Source organism: Anopheles coustani, chromosome 2, assembly GCF_943734705.1.
Source record: "Anopheles coustani chromosome 2, idAnoCousDA_361_x.2, whole genome shotgun sequence".
Taxonomy (NCBI): domain Eukaryota; kingdom Metazoa; phylum Arthropoda; class Insecta; order Diptera; family Culicidae; genus Anopheles; species Anopheles coustani.
The window spans coordinates 67,374,918-67,389,025 of record NC_071289.1 but is presented as its reverse complement, the minus strand read 5'-3'; the positions used below and the strand labels follow the sequence as shown (position 1 = coordinate 67,389,025).

The 14,108-nt window shown below is 42.3% G+C and overlaps 2 protein-coding genes across 4 annotated transcripts in view; one reads left to right on the top strand and one right to left on the bottom strand.

Moving 5' to 3' along the window:
• The window catches only part of LOC131267035 (mediator of RNA polymerase II transcription subunit 1), a 48,106-nt gene extending 45,565 nt beyond the window's left edge, over positions 1 to 2,541 (bottom strand). Inside the window, exons 1-2 of one of the 3 annotated variants that reach the window (XM_058269782.1) lie at positions 2,287 to 2,541; positions 653 to 1,383 (exon numbers count right to left, since the gene is read on the bottom strand). The gene's annotated coding sequence lies outside the window, so the exon portion shown is untranslated. The remainder of the gene's footprint in view (positions 1 to 652; positions 1,384 to 2,286) is intronic. The other 2 variants (XM_058269781.1, XM_058269784.1) reach the window with 2 other exon arrangements.
• A 5,777-nt stretch (positions 2,542 to 8,318) lies between these two features.
• Positions 8,319 to 13,176, top strand: LOC131264876 (nose resistant to fluoxetine protein 6-like). The gene is made up of 10 exons (XM_058267142.1): positions 8,319 to 8,418; positions 8,495 to 8,799; positions 10,908 to 11,070; positions 11,149 to 11,465; positions 11,578 to 11,750; positions 11,822 to 11,990; positions 12,052 to 12,245; positions 12,306 to 12,450; positions 12,544 to 12,873; positions 12,940 to 13,176. The coding sequence occupies exons 1-10, from the start codon at positions 8,319 to 8,321 to the stop codon at positions 13,174 to 13,176; spliced, it is 2,133 nt and encodes a 710-aa protein (XP_058123125.1).
• The last annotated feature ends 932 nt before the right edge of the window (positions 13,177 to 14,108 follow it).

Here is a 14,108-nt window from a genome sequence, read left to right as displayed (position 1 = left end):
CCTTGGCGTTGATTATGCGACCACAAAAACAGGAGTCTCTCTACCCATTTTTGGGTATTATTTTCTGTTCGTTTAATATCAAAGAATCTTTGGGATTCACCAATCTCTTATTCAAAGATTCATGAACCTCTAAAACGATGCAAAGAATCATTCAGATTCATGAATCTTAATCGGAATTACACAACATATAATTCCGAAATAGTAAATATGAACCGAAAGGCACCTGAGTAGATACAGACATAGTGTAGATAAAGACTAACGAGGTATCGAAAGTTCGTAAAGCCTCGATCTATTGCAAAATTATTTTTAAAGACAATTTCAAGATGGCTAGACAAACCAATAATCGTCATATTATCCGCTCGAATTGAATGGGAAAATAACTTAATCATGTACCCTGTCAACACACCCTTACCAAATTTACGACGACTTCGGCATACAATATGTTACCCCCAAGAAAAAAACACCACGGAGTGCATTCAGGTCAAGGATATACTCGACAGGATCAGCCGTCGTGCAAGACTCTCTCACCTGTCTCTCATATCTCATATCACCCACGCCCTTTCTCTCGTTAATTCACAGACAATAACCCAATCGAGGAGCTTTGGTTTGTATCCCGTGCCGGGTGAAATGGAGAAAGTGTATGTCCTTTTACCTTTTACAGCCGTCCTGTAGCGCCAATCGTTCTCTCGTCTACTTTCCTTCTCAGCTAGCAGCGCCACAGAGACCCCGCGAATTCGATTCTCCACTATCGGCTCCCGGTCAAGTTCAGCACACGAGAAAGCCGGAGCACAATCGCAGAAAGCCGTGCTTTTCTTTCACGGTCGAACACTTCCACGCGCAGCGTTTTGACAGACGGTCGCGGACCGGGAGATGGATTTAAAGGGAAATGCGAAAAAGCGAAGAAAAACACCAAAACAGACACACACGCACACACACAGTGGCGGGAGTAAATTGCTCCGCGATGTTTACACTCCTTATCAGCGCCACCACGAAGTGATTAGAGGAATCATTCGTTTTTTTAACCTTCTTTCAAGCTGAATTCTGTGTTGCAGGTTTCGTGCTATCTTTCCGTTTACTTTTCGTTGCGTATTTCACAACACTTTGAACCATTATTATCGCACAACGTTGGCACTCTACATAATCGGCACCGTGTGGCACTTTGGCACATTTTGTGCGCCATCGCGCGTCGCCCCCATCGGGTGATATTTTTACTATTTTCTTCTATTCGTACTTCACATTTCACATCAGATGCTGGATCAATTTCGTTACTTTTTTTTCCTGTGCACTGCAAGTTTACAGCATGGGACGGTTCGCACGAGCTCCTTCGCTTTCTATTTTTGTTTTCACGTCACTTTGTTAAACTGGTAAACAATACAAGTAAAACTGGTCATTGGAAGGTTAGCGTAAAGGAACTAACAAACTTTTTTTATGTTGTTTAGTTTCGATGTTTTTCTGCATCGCTCAAAGCGTTTCTCTGGAACGTACATCATACATTTCGAGCCCTTCACTTTTGGGTTCGATAAACGAAAACAACAACAGCTACCTCCGGGTCACATTGCCTGTCCTTTGACGGCGACACAGTTCAAGTCGAACGACATATGACATCGTGAAAGGTAACGTGCTAATAAAAAACGAATATTGTGAAATACTACACAACACACGGAGCCAATAGATAGTAGAATAACATGAGTAAATCTTACTCACAAAAAAATACGCTAAAACAAACTTTTCAACGGTTGCTGGTGGTGCGAGAAAGCGACCAAAGTCTATCGCGATGCTATATAGCAACCGCGAGCACTGAGACTGCATAAAAACAGGTTGCCACCAATGCCCCCCTCCTCTTCTGCCTTTATCCGCATGATGGATCCACCAACACACCAGGTGTGGGCAAGTATAAGCGGATGCCTTCACAGTGTTCGTGCCCACGCAAGATAGGTGTTTTTCGCCAAGAAACGTCGCTTTTCGACGAAGAAGAAGAGTAAAGCAAACAGTTATTTTGTTTTTCTTTTTGTGTAGTATTTTTTTTAACCTTCCCTCATTCTCCCGGCTTCTCATTCATAATCCAATACCTTCTGAGACGACACACTTTGAATCGCGTATTTTATCCCCCGGCCCTGGCACTGCGTCATTCCGTACCTTTTGCATCACGATTTAGTTTTGCGAACAAGTCGCGGAAGTACACTAAGTACCGTACAGGAAATAGTGATATCAAAGTGTGTCGTTCAAAAACCGGACCGTAAACAACGTAGCATTCGAACGAGCAGGCGTCAACTCTTTGTACTCTACCTGGAACCACGGGTCGTCTAGCTGCTTTGGAGTTCCGGCAAATAGCGAAACATTTTGCCCTCGTCAGTTCTTTGGAGTTTTTTCGTTCGGACAGGGCAAATAAAATGCACTACCAGCGTTTCAATCTGCTCAGAACCACCAACGAGTTGTCAATTACACCAAAAGCGAGTACGCTCACACGACACGGAAGGGAAAGTATGTGCTTGTAAAAATAGATTCGCACTCGAGCGACCGCACTAAAGTCGCCACGCGTCCGCACTTCGCGACGGATTTTACTCGACTGAAGTAGCGGGTCGCTTGACAAGTCGTCGTCGCGACATCAACAAGCTGTAAGAACCTTGGTCCCAACATGGAATAATGGCTGAAATTACTAATTTGTTAATAACTTCATGATCGCTAAACCGATTGGCACATGTGACCCCTCAAATAAAAAGTCTTTTCAGGACACACAACTTGTGCTACAAAATATCTTTCTGCCTTTTTTAGTTTTTGAGAAAACTAATTGTGTGGAAAAGAGTCACCACTCTACCGGGAACAAGGTTGATAAATCCCGATTACTCAAACGAAAAATTGGCCAATTTGTTTATAACTATTGATTCTGTCAACCGATTTCCACGATTAATCTCTTAAATGAAAGGTCTGATGATGCGCAACTTTGTTGATGAAAGATTTTACCGTAGTTTCTTTTTTTTTTGATAAAAACCACAAGTGGAAACGTGTTCGCCCGAGGGGGCGAAAAGGTAAAGCTGGTTTGATTTGCAATTTAACCTAAAAAAGCCCATTCTCTCATAACTCGTTCGTTCCTAGACCGATTCCCACAAATAACCCCTCAAACGAAAGGTCTTTTCAAGACACGTAACTTTGTCTCACGTAGCATATTACATTTTGATCATATTATCTAGTTTTTCCACTAGCTCTCGCCGAGCGAAGAGCGTACAATTTCCTCTTGGCGAGAACGAACCGGGTCACTAACACCTTTGCATTCTGCGCACCAATTCATGCGCATCCGTGTACAGACACGTTGCTTTCCCGGTTCGGTTTTCGGGTTCGCGGAACAGAGCATATTTCGCCCGGATTTTGGGAGCGAATTCGCCTTTTCGCGCCAAAAACGAGCGGCGAAAAAAGTGAGCTAGTGGTGGTTCTTACAAGCTTGAACCTGTGAATAAAAGAGCTCTCATGGGGTTATGGCTCAGGAGCTTTAGGAATAGAATGTCTCAAATAAGTTAGATGTATTGTAATATCCTTCACAATGGATGCAAAGTACCAGTTTCCTTACCTGTCACTGCGATTTAGCTTAAAGTACATAACATCAGCCATCATAGCCCGAGATGGTTTTTTGTAAAATTGTTATCATAGCATCAAACATGTTCATTCCGCGATAAAGCTCACGCCGGGGAAGTGCGAAAAAAACATTTAAAGGATTTGCTTCACTGTTTCAGTGACCCATGACGCATTCAATTTGAATGACAACGTAGTCATATTTGATCTTGAAACAAAATAAATGCCTTATTCTGAATATTTTTCAAAAATGGCTGGAGTGTTCGTGTTATATAATTAGAAGAAAAATGTCAAATATGCTTATATTCTTACATAAATCATTCATTGAGTTAAACAAATCATATGAAAAATTGGCAAGTTAGATGTGCTTGTATGATATGAAGGATTGAAATTCGCATTCGGCGATCCGGATCTCCAAATGGGTTTTTAATCGAAAGATTGGAATCCCAACCGGGAATCGATTTTCCCAACACTAAGCATTCAGCGATACGGTTGTGAGTCGCAAAAGTTACTTCACGAGCTTCATGTGAGCGTTGTGGATTTCAAACTGGTTTTAAACCAAGCGCCCTCTAGCGGTCGGTATGCTACCACGTTGGTTGATTTTGAAATTCGACGATCGCAACGGCTTCTTATTTTATATTAGTAGCAACATAAAAGCAATGGTAAAAGAATCGTACTCTCTTGGCTCAAAGGCGGACGAAATCATTGCAAATGCGGAAACGGGAGTTGAGAGCCAAAAAACAAATGGCATTACGAAGCAATGATTTACGTCCATGTGAAACCATATGCAAGTAAGAGAACCGTAAATAATGAATAAAAACCATGAATTTGTATAAAAGCTTAAATGACGATCCGCTTTTTCGATTGGATTTATGAGAAAGAAAATAACTTTGCAAAGTAGTATTATTTCTTATGCCAGCAGAATTAATTCATACTTAACAGAAACATGGTTCATACAATGTAAATAGTATAGTCTTGGGAAGCCGCAAAACGTGTCGCAGTGGCAAAATTGGAAGGCACAACAATTTTAATTCTTAAAGATTTAAAACTAATTGATTGAACCCAAACATTCTACTTACCTTCATCTTTTCAGCAAACATTTCGGCAAACGTAATCTGAAAGTAGAAAGGAAGTGTTACAGATTAGTTTTATGTTTCATTTTGAGTAGCGTAAGAAATTGGAACTAAAGTTAAACAATTATGTTTAATGCTTCAATGAAAAAGGATAAACCTAACAATCAAGTTCTTCTTCTTTTATGATTCTATCTTCCTCGTTATCTGTGTTGATTGTGATTTCTGCTGAAACACTTGATTAAAAGTCACTACCATGGCTGACTAAAACGGTACCTTTCGCTGTTGCTTTGTTTTTCCTTTCCCCACATCGTGTGTGCATAATTGAATTCAAGGATTTTCCTATTTCCACGTCGATTGTGGGTAACGATGTTACTATACTTAGCGATAACGAATGCCGGGGCCGGCTGACCGTTTGACGGAGGTGAAAATTACTCTAAGGAAACCAATTAAGGTAATCGATAGGTCTCTGATTTCGCGTTTACTGATGCAAAGGTTTAGATTGGCTACGGGCCACCGTTCCAAATCTAATTGGATTGCGAAAAATGTAGTGCGTGTGTTGCTGGTTAAGCTTTATTCTCAGACTATTTCGCATTTTTTATTTGTTACAAATGGATTAATCATGACGGCATTGCGACAGAAAACGTCAAATCTCAAAGGATATCAATTACAACCATTTACATACATTTTCCTATAAGCTGAATTCAATATTCAATATCTCGTTCATCTCACCACATTGGTTTACTTCATTTAATATGCAGATTGTTAAAGTAGCCTTCGAAATTTTTCTATCATTCGACGAATCGTTACACAAGCCCCACTCTCAAGGATCGATAACCCCACTCACCTTCAGATTGACTACCGTACGTTGGTTAAAACATTAGTAAGTCTGATTTAGCTATATCAGCTCCGCGAATTCGAGTAACTTAAAGGTGTGTGGTTTAACACGAAATCCAGCATTTCCTGATCATTTGATAAGCATCAGCTTCAACTGATGTCCAATGAATTGTAATCGGTTTGCTTTTGAGAATTTTTTTCTTTATCACAGTTTGCATCTTCAAAGAAGATTCGCATTTTCAAACAGGAAATCGCATTCTAATTTTTTCGGAATGAAAAACCAGAGTTCATAGAACACTCTCACTGGCCATTCGCATTAACTTAATGAACCGGTTTCTCGAAAGAAGTTGGTACAACTCGGTTGGTCTCTGCTCAACTTTCGTCGTTTCTATCGTAAAACGGACCAGTTTATTAAAGCAAAAAACAAAACGAGCCATGTTATATAGTTCCAAACAGGTACTTTCAAGGATAATTTTATGTTACGGTTACGTAAACTCATTGATCAAAACGGGTGTACTACAAAAAACACTCGATGATTAATAGGTTACCAATGTGAAAATACATTCAAATCAAATTAGATTGATTTTTTTTTGTTATTTGTCTTAATCGGTCTGTTAGCGTTTCCATTCAAAACGCCTCTCTCATAAAGGAAAGCTGTTTTATAGGTACCGTTTTATTGCGCGTACAGTACGGTCCTTTTTTCCAATTAATTTAAGATCAATAAAAGAAATTGACCTGTCTATTAGCAAACCTCAACGGCGGGGGAACCATTTCCACCAGGGCTTCGGTGCAACCTTGATCCTGCACCATTGCACCGCCAGCTTTGATGTTTCGAGGTTATTGCCAAGCACCTCGGATAGTTGTCATTTTTCCTGATTGGTTGGGCGCACCCAACCTCCTATCTGTTATCGGCAAGGAGCGAAAAACATAAACCCCTCCAGTTACGATGCACCACGGACCGGCGAACGCAAAGTCCTTGCAATTGCATGGCGCCGGTGCATGTCTCGTGCCAAGCCGTGTGAGTTCAGCGCCCGGAAGGGACGGCGTACACGGTGATCGGGTCTTACGTATGAGTCAGCAACAACTAGTTCCGCTGGCTCGTGGCTGGCTTTGTGCGGTGCGGTAATGTATTTCGTTTTTCTTTTTGAATCCATGTTGGAACTTTCATCAACCACGCGTCACCATTCGGAGGATGGAAGGGCTTGCATAAAACCCGCACCGTGATTGTGGCGAACATCTCGAGAAAAGGGTGAGAAAAACGTGCCATGCAATAAGGACAATCCTCGTAACGCTTCTCGTCGTCGCGGAAAAGAAATCGTTGTACGCTGTGCTTCCATCCAATCCATCATCTTGGGATGCAGAAAACAAAACGGACACCTCGGGAAAGGATATCATGTAGTGGTCGTATTGTGTTCTCCAGCGTGCATCCATTATTTCACCTGCAAAAGAAGTGATTGCGCCACCCGCGAGTACGCTGTGCGCTTTCCAGTGCCATTGGAAAATTTTTATCCCCAACGGCGGCGCTGTTCCTTTTCGTGGAATGTCATAGACACGATGGAATGCGAGTGAAAATTTGCAGGATATTTTTTCTGCCTCCCATCCTTTTGTCTTTCCAGCAGTCATTGAAATGCTTTGTATTGCTTTCAATCTACAATTCATCGTGGTATGGTCCAAAATGTGATGAGAGTAGTTGAAAACTTTCTCCTATGCGAGCGCAGCTTTTCCATTCCCGACATGTTGTCAGCAAAAGGCACACTTACTGACTTTCTTAGATGTGAAATTGATAAATTTAGATGTTATTTAAAGATCTTGGGCAACTATATTTTGATGATGATGATGTACACTATATTTTAATGATGATAATGATCATGATTAAGCAGAAAATAATTCGATCTACGTCTGTTTAACGGTAAATGATTGGAATTGTAAATTTCCAAACCCCAGAAGCTACACACCCATCGCAAATGAATTGCCTCTCATCAGCATCAATAATCATCGTCGTCATTCAAAACTCAAATTTGAAAATAAAACATCAAATGTATGTTAATTCCTGTTGAAGATCAAAGCCATATTTGTCATGTCCTTACGTCACATACCGAATAGATTATTTTATTTATTACGTAACACTCGTAACGTTAAGTTTCCTACATGTATTCTAAGGACATTTGTAGATTGTGAAGTTTTATAGAACACTACTCAGCATGAATTAAAACTAGGAAGGACTACAAAGTACATGGTAGCAAATAAAAAATTGTAATACATGGATCAAATAATTCAACAGACGGATAAAGCCATGTTAAAAATATTTCTTACTTTGTTTGAAATAAAAACATAGCTTCGAAATCTCACGTTCACGTAAATATCCTTCAAAACAAGAAAATATCAAACAAAAAGGATACTGTTTTTCATTGCTCGAACTTAAACAGGAGCTTATTACACTTTCAATATCAAACACATTCAGAAATTGGTAGGATTAATCATCACTTCGGTGCTATCGAAAACGCGCGGTTTCGAAGTTCGAGACATTAAACACAAAACCACGAGTCAAGTCAACGCGGTCACCGAAAATAGGCCCCAAAAATTTAAGCATCTGTCTCTTTTGGGCACTCCTCCACGCGGCGACGTTTCCCCCCACAAAAACATTTGGCTCCAAACGACGACTGTTAGCTGGAGCCGGTTAGATGCCGAAAGTACGAGAATCCACCGGTTAAAGAACTCGATCGCCTAAACTTCCAGTTCAGTTCAACGTGGGACGCGATCGCGACCGGAACTCTATATCGGTGTAACTGTTGTTAGAAAGACGAGGACTTCTTTTGAAAGGAAAAGTTTGGTGGAAAGTGATACATAATGGGACACCCTATAGGGAGTTGGTGGTTCCTGGCTCCAGCGATAGGGGTATTACTGGTAGGGTTAGTGGTTCGGGAATGTCACGGCGAGCTATTGGAATGTGAGTTTTTTTGTGCGCAACAAAATCTGCTGGTTTTGGAATTAGATTTCCTCTATTTCCCGTGTGCCGCTTTCAGTGTCGGAATATTGGCGGATGCCACGTGTGTTCCAGTACGAAGACTACGACATCTGCCTAAACGACAACCCATCCGTACCGTCCGTATACTGCGTAGTGAAGGCGGTCATCCGGCCAGACAACACCTCCGATGTCTGGCGCATTATCGAGCAAGCTTCGGACAACTGGAAGGTGCACGTCAACCATGCTCATCTGGACCGGGGGTTCTGTGTGCGGGACTGCGAACGCCGACTCGAGAGTTTGAGCGCTTCCGATCGGCTCAATGCCAGCGAGTTGCTTGTGCCGAAATTCAAGACCAACATCCGGGTAATTTTATTGTATCCACTATAAACCGTCATACTGGGAGGACAGTGTCAAGTTTTATCGCCGAATATTCTACCACGTGTTGTCTCGGGACTGCCGAAGGCTTTTCCGTATGGAATTATGTTGGATTTTCATTCAACCAATGTTATGTCCAAAGTGGTCGCTAAAAATATGGTTTATAATGAGTACAGAAACTCATTTCTTAAGGACTCATACCGGAAGAATCGCTTAACGATCAAGATATCAAGGGCTCTGTAGAACCTTACTATAAGCTGCAATTTTTTAAATGACTATAAAGGTGCCAAAGCAGACTATATTCTTGGTGAAGCCGTTTATGCACCTTGCGGACGCTCTTGCATGAGAGTTTCAACATGAAAGGGTTAATTCAAATCTTGGGAAATCGAGAAGGAGTACACGAACACAGGCAGAAGCGCCACCGACGATGCGTAGCGACGCTGTGGCAAATCACGGGCGCATCGCGCAAGATAGATCATAATTAATTAGGCAATCGGCGCATTAGTGCGCCCTGGGTCGGGTCACGATTGTGCGACCGTTGGGAATCGGTTCAAGGTTGCCCGTCCCGTTAGATACCGAGGGCTACCGGTCGATCCGGTTCCAATTTTTAGCACCTGAAAAGGGGCCTGAAACAAAAAGTGGCCCCCACAAACCGAGTGAGCGGGCTAAAACAAATGTTTGCTCGTGAGTGACATTTTACGCCACAAATGTGCCGCTTTGCGTTATGACAGATTTTTGATTTTTTATTCAAAGTCATCTGGATTCCCTTTAGTCCCGCCGAAGAATATGAAAACCAGTTTGATATTATTTAGCACTATCAATTATTTAGTCACAAGGTCGACCATAGTGCTGGCCTATATAAAACCAGCACCGCGTTGAAAAGGGAACGAAATTAGAAGTGACCACAAATGATTCGGCTGAAGCAAATCTGTAATCTGAGAAAACGATTTCCTCCGGAATTCGGATTGGGATCGAATCCGGTTTTTTTGTGTGTGTAGGAGCGTATTTCCCGGCTTCAGCGCCATTGTGCTCTTCCGACTTCACGGCCCGATTGTCAATTAACATAAGCGAAACTGTTTTAAGGAACCGTCGGCCCCCGCATCGTTGCGCTGGAGAAGGATGACAGGCTGGTGAATAAGTTATAATTCCTGAGACCTAGACCTTCATTTTCGTCGTCGCCCCGGTGCATTGAACCGCTGGCATCGAAAGGGAATCGAAGCTTAAAATTTACATTTTTATGCTCTGATCGAAGATCACAACACGTCTGATTTGGAAAAAAGGTCGCCAATCTGATACAGGTTTCGGATGCGCAGTCTGCCGGTGACTCGTGCGACAATAGGATGACCGATCTCGCATTTATTATTTCTGTGCCATAATATTTACGATGATTTGGAGCCAAAATATCGTAGGGAACCTTGTGGCAACACTCTTATGCACACCGGAACTACGAGTTTCCTATGCATGTGTTTAAAAAAGGGTGAAGATTAAAGAACAATATTTGATGCCCATGGAAGCGTGAAGCGCAATATCGAGCAAAATGTTACCTTGTTGCATTAGTCAAAAGCATGAAATTTGCTTAGTCTATTTTCAAGCCGTATGCATTGGCTCTAGAAATCATGATCTCAATTTATTCCCTAAAAAATGATTTAATTTGTAATTGTATCCATCTTCGCCCCTGTAACGAATAATTCGTTGCAAATATTTTTACAATTAACAAATATATCCTTGGAACATTGACGAATTTTGAAGCGTGCTTTTCAACACTAGAATATATTTCTTTGGGACGAGTTTTTTTAATTTGAAAAGGAGAAGGATAGAAAGGAAATTTTTAAAAATATTTTCAAATTTCGATATTTTCAACAATAATAAATTCGGATAAAACTATGCACTACGTGGAAGCAGATACAATAATACCCATTGATAAATCATGATGCACAATTACGCCATAGAGAGACCCCAAAGATGTGTTTTATTTAATTTTCATTAAAACAAAGCTTCATTTTTGTAAAGCCACTAAATTTGATTTAGTTCTTATTACCTAGTGCTGAATTTGTAAATGTGTATCCTTTGTTAATTTGTCTTGTTGTTTTCATCAGTACACTTTCCCTACAGGGACTTTCAGAAGCGTCGAAGCCTACCGCAAGAACTACTCGGAGCTGCTAGAAATGTGCGTCAACGCCGAGCTGTCCGAAAAGTACGGACTCAAGGCGCAAACGGTGATAGAGTACTGTGATAGTAATACTACATCATACCCGATCGGTACGGTTTACTTTTATATGCTACTTAAAAGAGGCCTCCAGTAAGTTTCCCTAATTCTACTGCTCTCGTGCTTTTCAGATTGGCTAGAAATCACATTTATAGTGGTGGCGCTCGCGATCGCCGCCATTGTGACCGCGTCCAGCTGGTACGACTTCCGGTGCAAAACGACGCACGGACTGGAACACTACATGCACGATCTACCCAGCTCGAAGCAGATGTTTCTGGTGTCGTTCTCCATCATCCGGAACTGGTATCGCATAAAGTGTCGCGGAGATGACCAGCTGAGCCACGACCTGCGCTACATCCACACGATCCGGATGCTCGTCTTTTTCGGCGTAACCCTGGGACATACCCTTTTCTACGCACAACCTCGGACGGCCCTCACCATCGAGAAGGTAGCAATGCAAATCCGGCTAGGGCGTGTTTTCCCTTCCGCCTTTGCTGACTGCTTGGTGACTGTACCGATAGAAACAGGTTCTTAAGTCGTACTATTTCCATCCGTTCCAGCGTTTCTACGATCTCCCAACGATGGTGCTCATCAACGGGTTCCAGATAGTGACGACGTTTTTCTCCATCAGTGCCATGCTGTTGGTGCTGTTCTTCATGCAGAAGGTCGAACAAACGAAGAAGCAGGTTGGAGTTCTTGAAATTTTCATAATTTCCGCCGCCCGTTACGTTCGGTAAGCCTATTCGGCCCACGCACAGATTGCGATAAACTCTCTAGCAAGTATTGAGTACTATCGATCAACAGATTGACGCCCGTGTACGCGTTTGTGATGCTGTTCGAGGCTACCTGGGTCATACGACTAGGCGATGGACCGCTGTGGCAGAAAGGTTTCGAATCGGGCCGAACGTACTGCCGAGAGAACTGGTGGGCGAATATACTCTACATCAACAACTACTACAAGGTGGATCAGCCGGTAAGTTGTTCGAATGTTTTGGGAGAGATCTATTGTTATCCTGCGTGTATCGTCTTCACAGTGTATGCTGCACACGTGGTATCTGGCGGCCGACTTTCATCTGTTCGTGTACGGTCTTGTGCTGTGCGCGTTGATCACGCGGTTTCCCAAAATAAGGAATCTACTGCTGGGGGCGATGCTGATCCTTAGCTACGCCATAACCTCCATCATTATTTACGCCAACGAGTTCGATGCCATCCCAATATTCACTCCAGAGTAAGTTGTTGTTGGCAATGCAAGCAAACTTTCAGTTTTTCACTGTCGGTTATTTTTCAGGCAAATTCGATACTGGTTCTGGTACTGGCCAGTTTACACGGAAACTTATGTCCCAACGCATATGTACGTGGTGAACTACACCTGCGCGATCGCACTTACGTTTTACTATATTCACCTGTCCAAAACTAGGTCCGATTATCACTGGGTAAGGAATAAGGGTTTTCTTGTGCAGATATTTCAGCTTGCACATCCAAGCACTGATTTCTTTATCTACTATCTCCTCTAATTCCATCAATAGTTTGTGAAAGCGTGCTGGTGGGTTAGCTGTCTGTCAATTCCATCTATGTTTGCCGCCGGTTACTTCTTCTACCACAACCGCTTCGCGACGCCATCCCTCTGGATGGCCCTACTGTTCCCGTTCCTACGCCTGCTGTTCACGGGGATTGTGTTCTTTATCGGCATCGGCCTTTCGTTCCGGTTCGTGAAGCTACTGACCCGACTGGCGGACATTCCGTTCTACACGATCATCGGCCGGCTGACGTACAGTGCGTACCTGGTGCATCTGTGTCTGGTCAAGATGGCCGTGTTCAACACCAGAAGCTTCTTCCGCTACGGAACAATCGATATCGTATGTATTCTCGTAAAAACTTTTTCTCCTCGTGTAGTGTTGACATTCTGTTCTTTACTCTTCTAGGGTTCCGTCTGGGCAGCGACCGTCGTTCTCTCGTACATGTTGGCTTGGATGCTGTGTTTGGTACTGGAGTCACCGTTCATTGCACTGCAGAGGCAGCTGTTCAAGCGCCACGTGCGATCTGAGGACGGTACGGAGCACTCGTCCAGCAGTGCTGACCACGGTACGGATACGAGCTACTGCGATCATCCGGACGAGAAGAATTCCATGCCCAAAGTTATTTTCAGTCAACGTTTTTAATTATTGTCTTAATAGTTATTAAAGCCATCGGTAGGAATAGTGTCAAACAAATGATAGCAAGGTGCCACACAAACAACACAATAGGTATGCTAGTTTTATAGATCACACGTCTACGGTTCAATTACAGAATAAACAATTGAATTAACTACTTTAAAAGTCTTATGTTCCGTCTGTCCTGATGTTCTCATAGCGAAAATCCAATAGATATAACATCATACGCTGATCGGATACTTTCATAATCTATTATTGAAAGTTTGCAATGAGGTAGGTATTTTAATCCGAGTAAAAACAAATCTTGCAATATTTTAAATAAAAAATCGAACAAACAAGGTTTTTAAGGATTAGTCATGTAGTCTTTGAATTAAAGCAAGTAAAGGGCAAATATAATCTAATAAATACATGATGTTCTCATTATAAGTTGTTGAATTATTATATAAATCAACACACATGCCTTCGAACATTCAGTACCCCTATATAAAAACAGCTTTTTTTACTTTCAAGTTTACCGAAGGTTCGGCTGCACATTCGACTGCATGCATTCACATCAAGAACGTGATCCAGTCACCGAAACTGCACTCGGGACTTGTTTGGATTGTTGAAAGGCACACCAAAAATAAAACTAGTCCGAACACTTTCTCTTTGTTTTTCTACATTGATATTTTATTTAACATATCCAATGGCGCCTGTACCAAGTCATCCGTTCAGTCTTCAACGTCAAGGATGGAGGTGGTTTCCAGAGTTTGGTGCCAAAATCTGCACGATTTGGCGCCAGTTTCCGACCTGTGGCTACCAATGTTACTCAACCCACCGATCGGGAAAGACGTTCGCAACCATGGTGACGATCATGGTATCGGTTTTGGTTCTCGTTAGTGTCATCTTACACTCCAGACTCGTGGTGGATGGCGCAACGCAGTTCAACAGTAGGTTTAAGC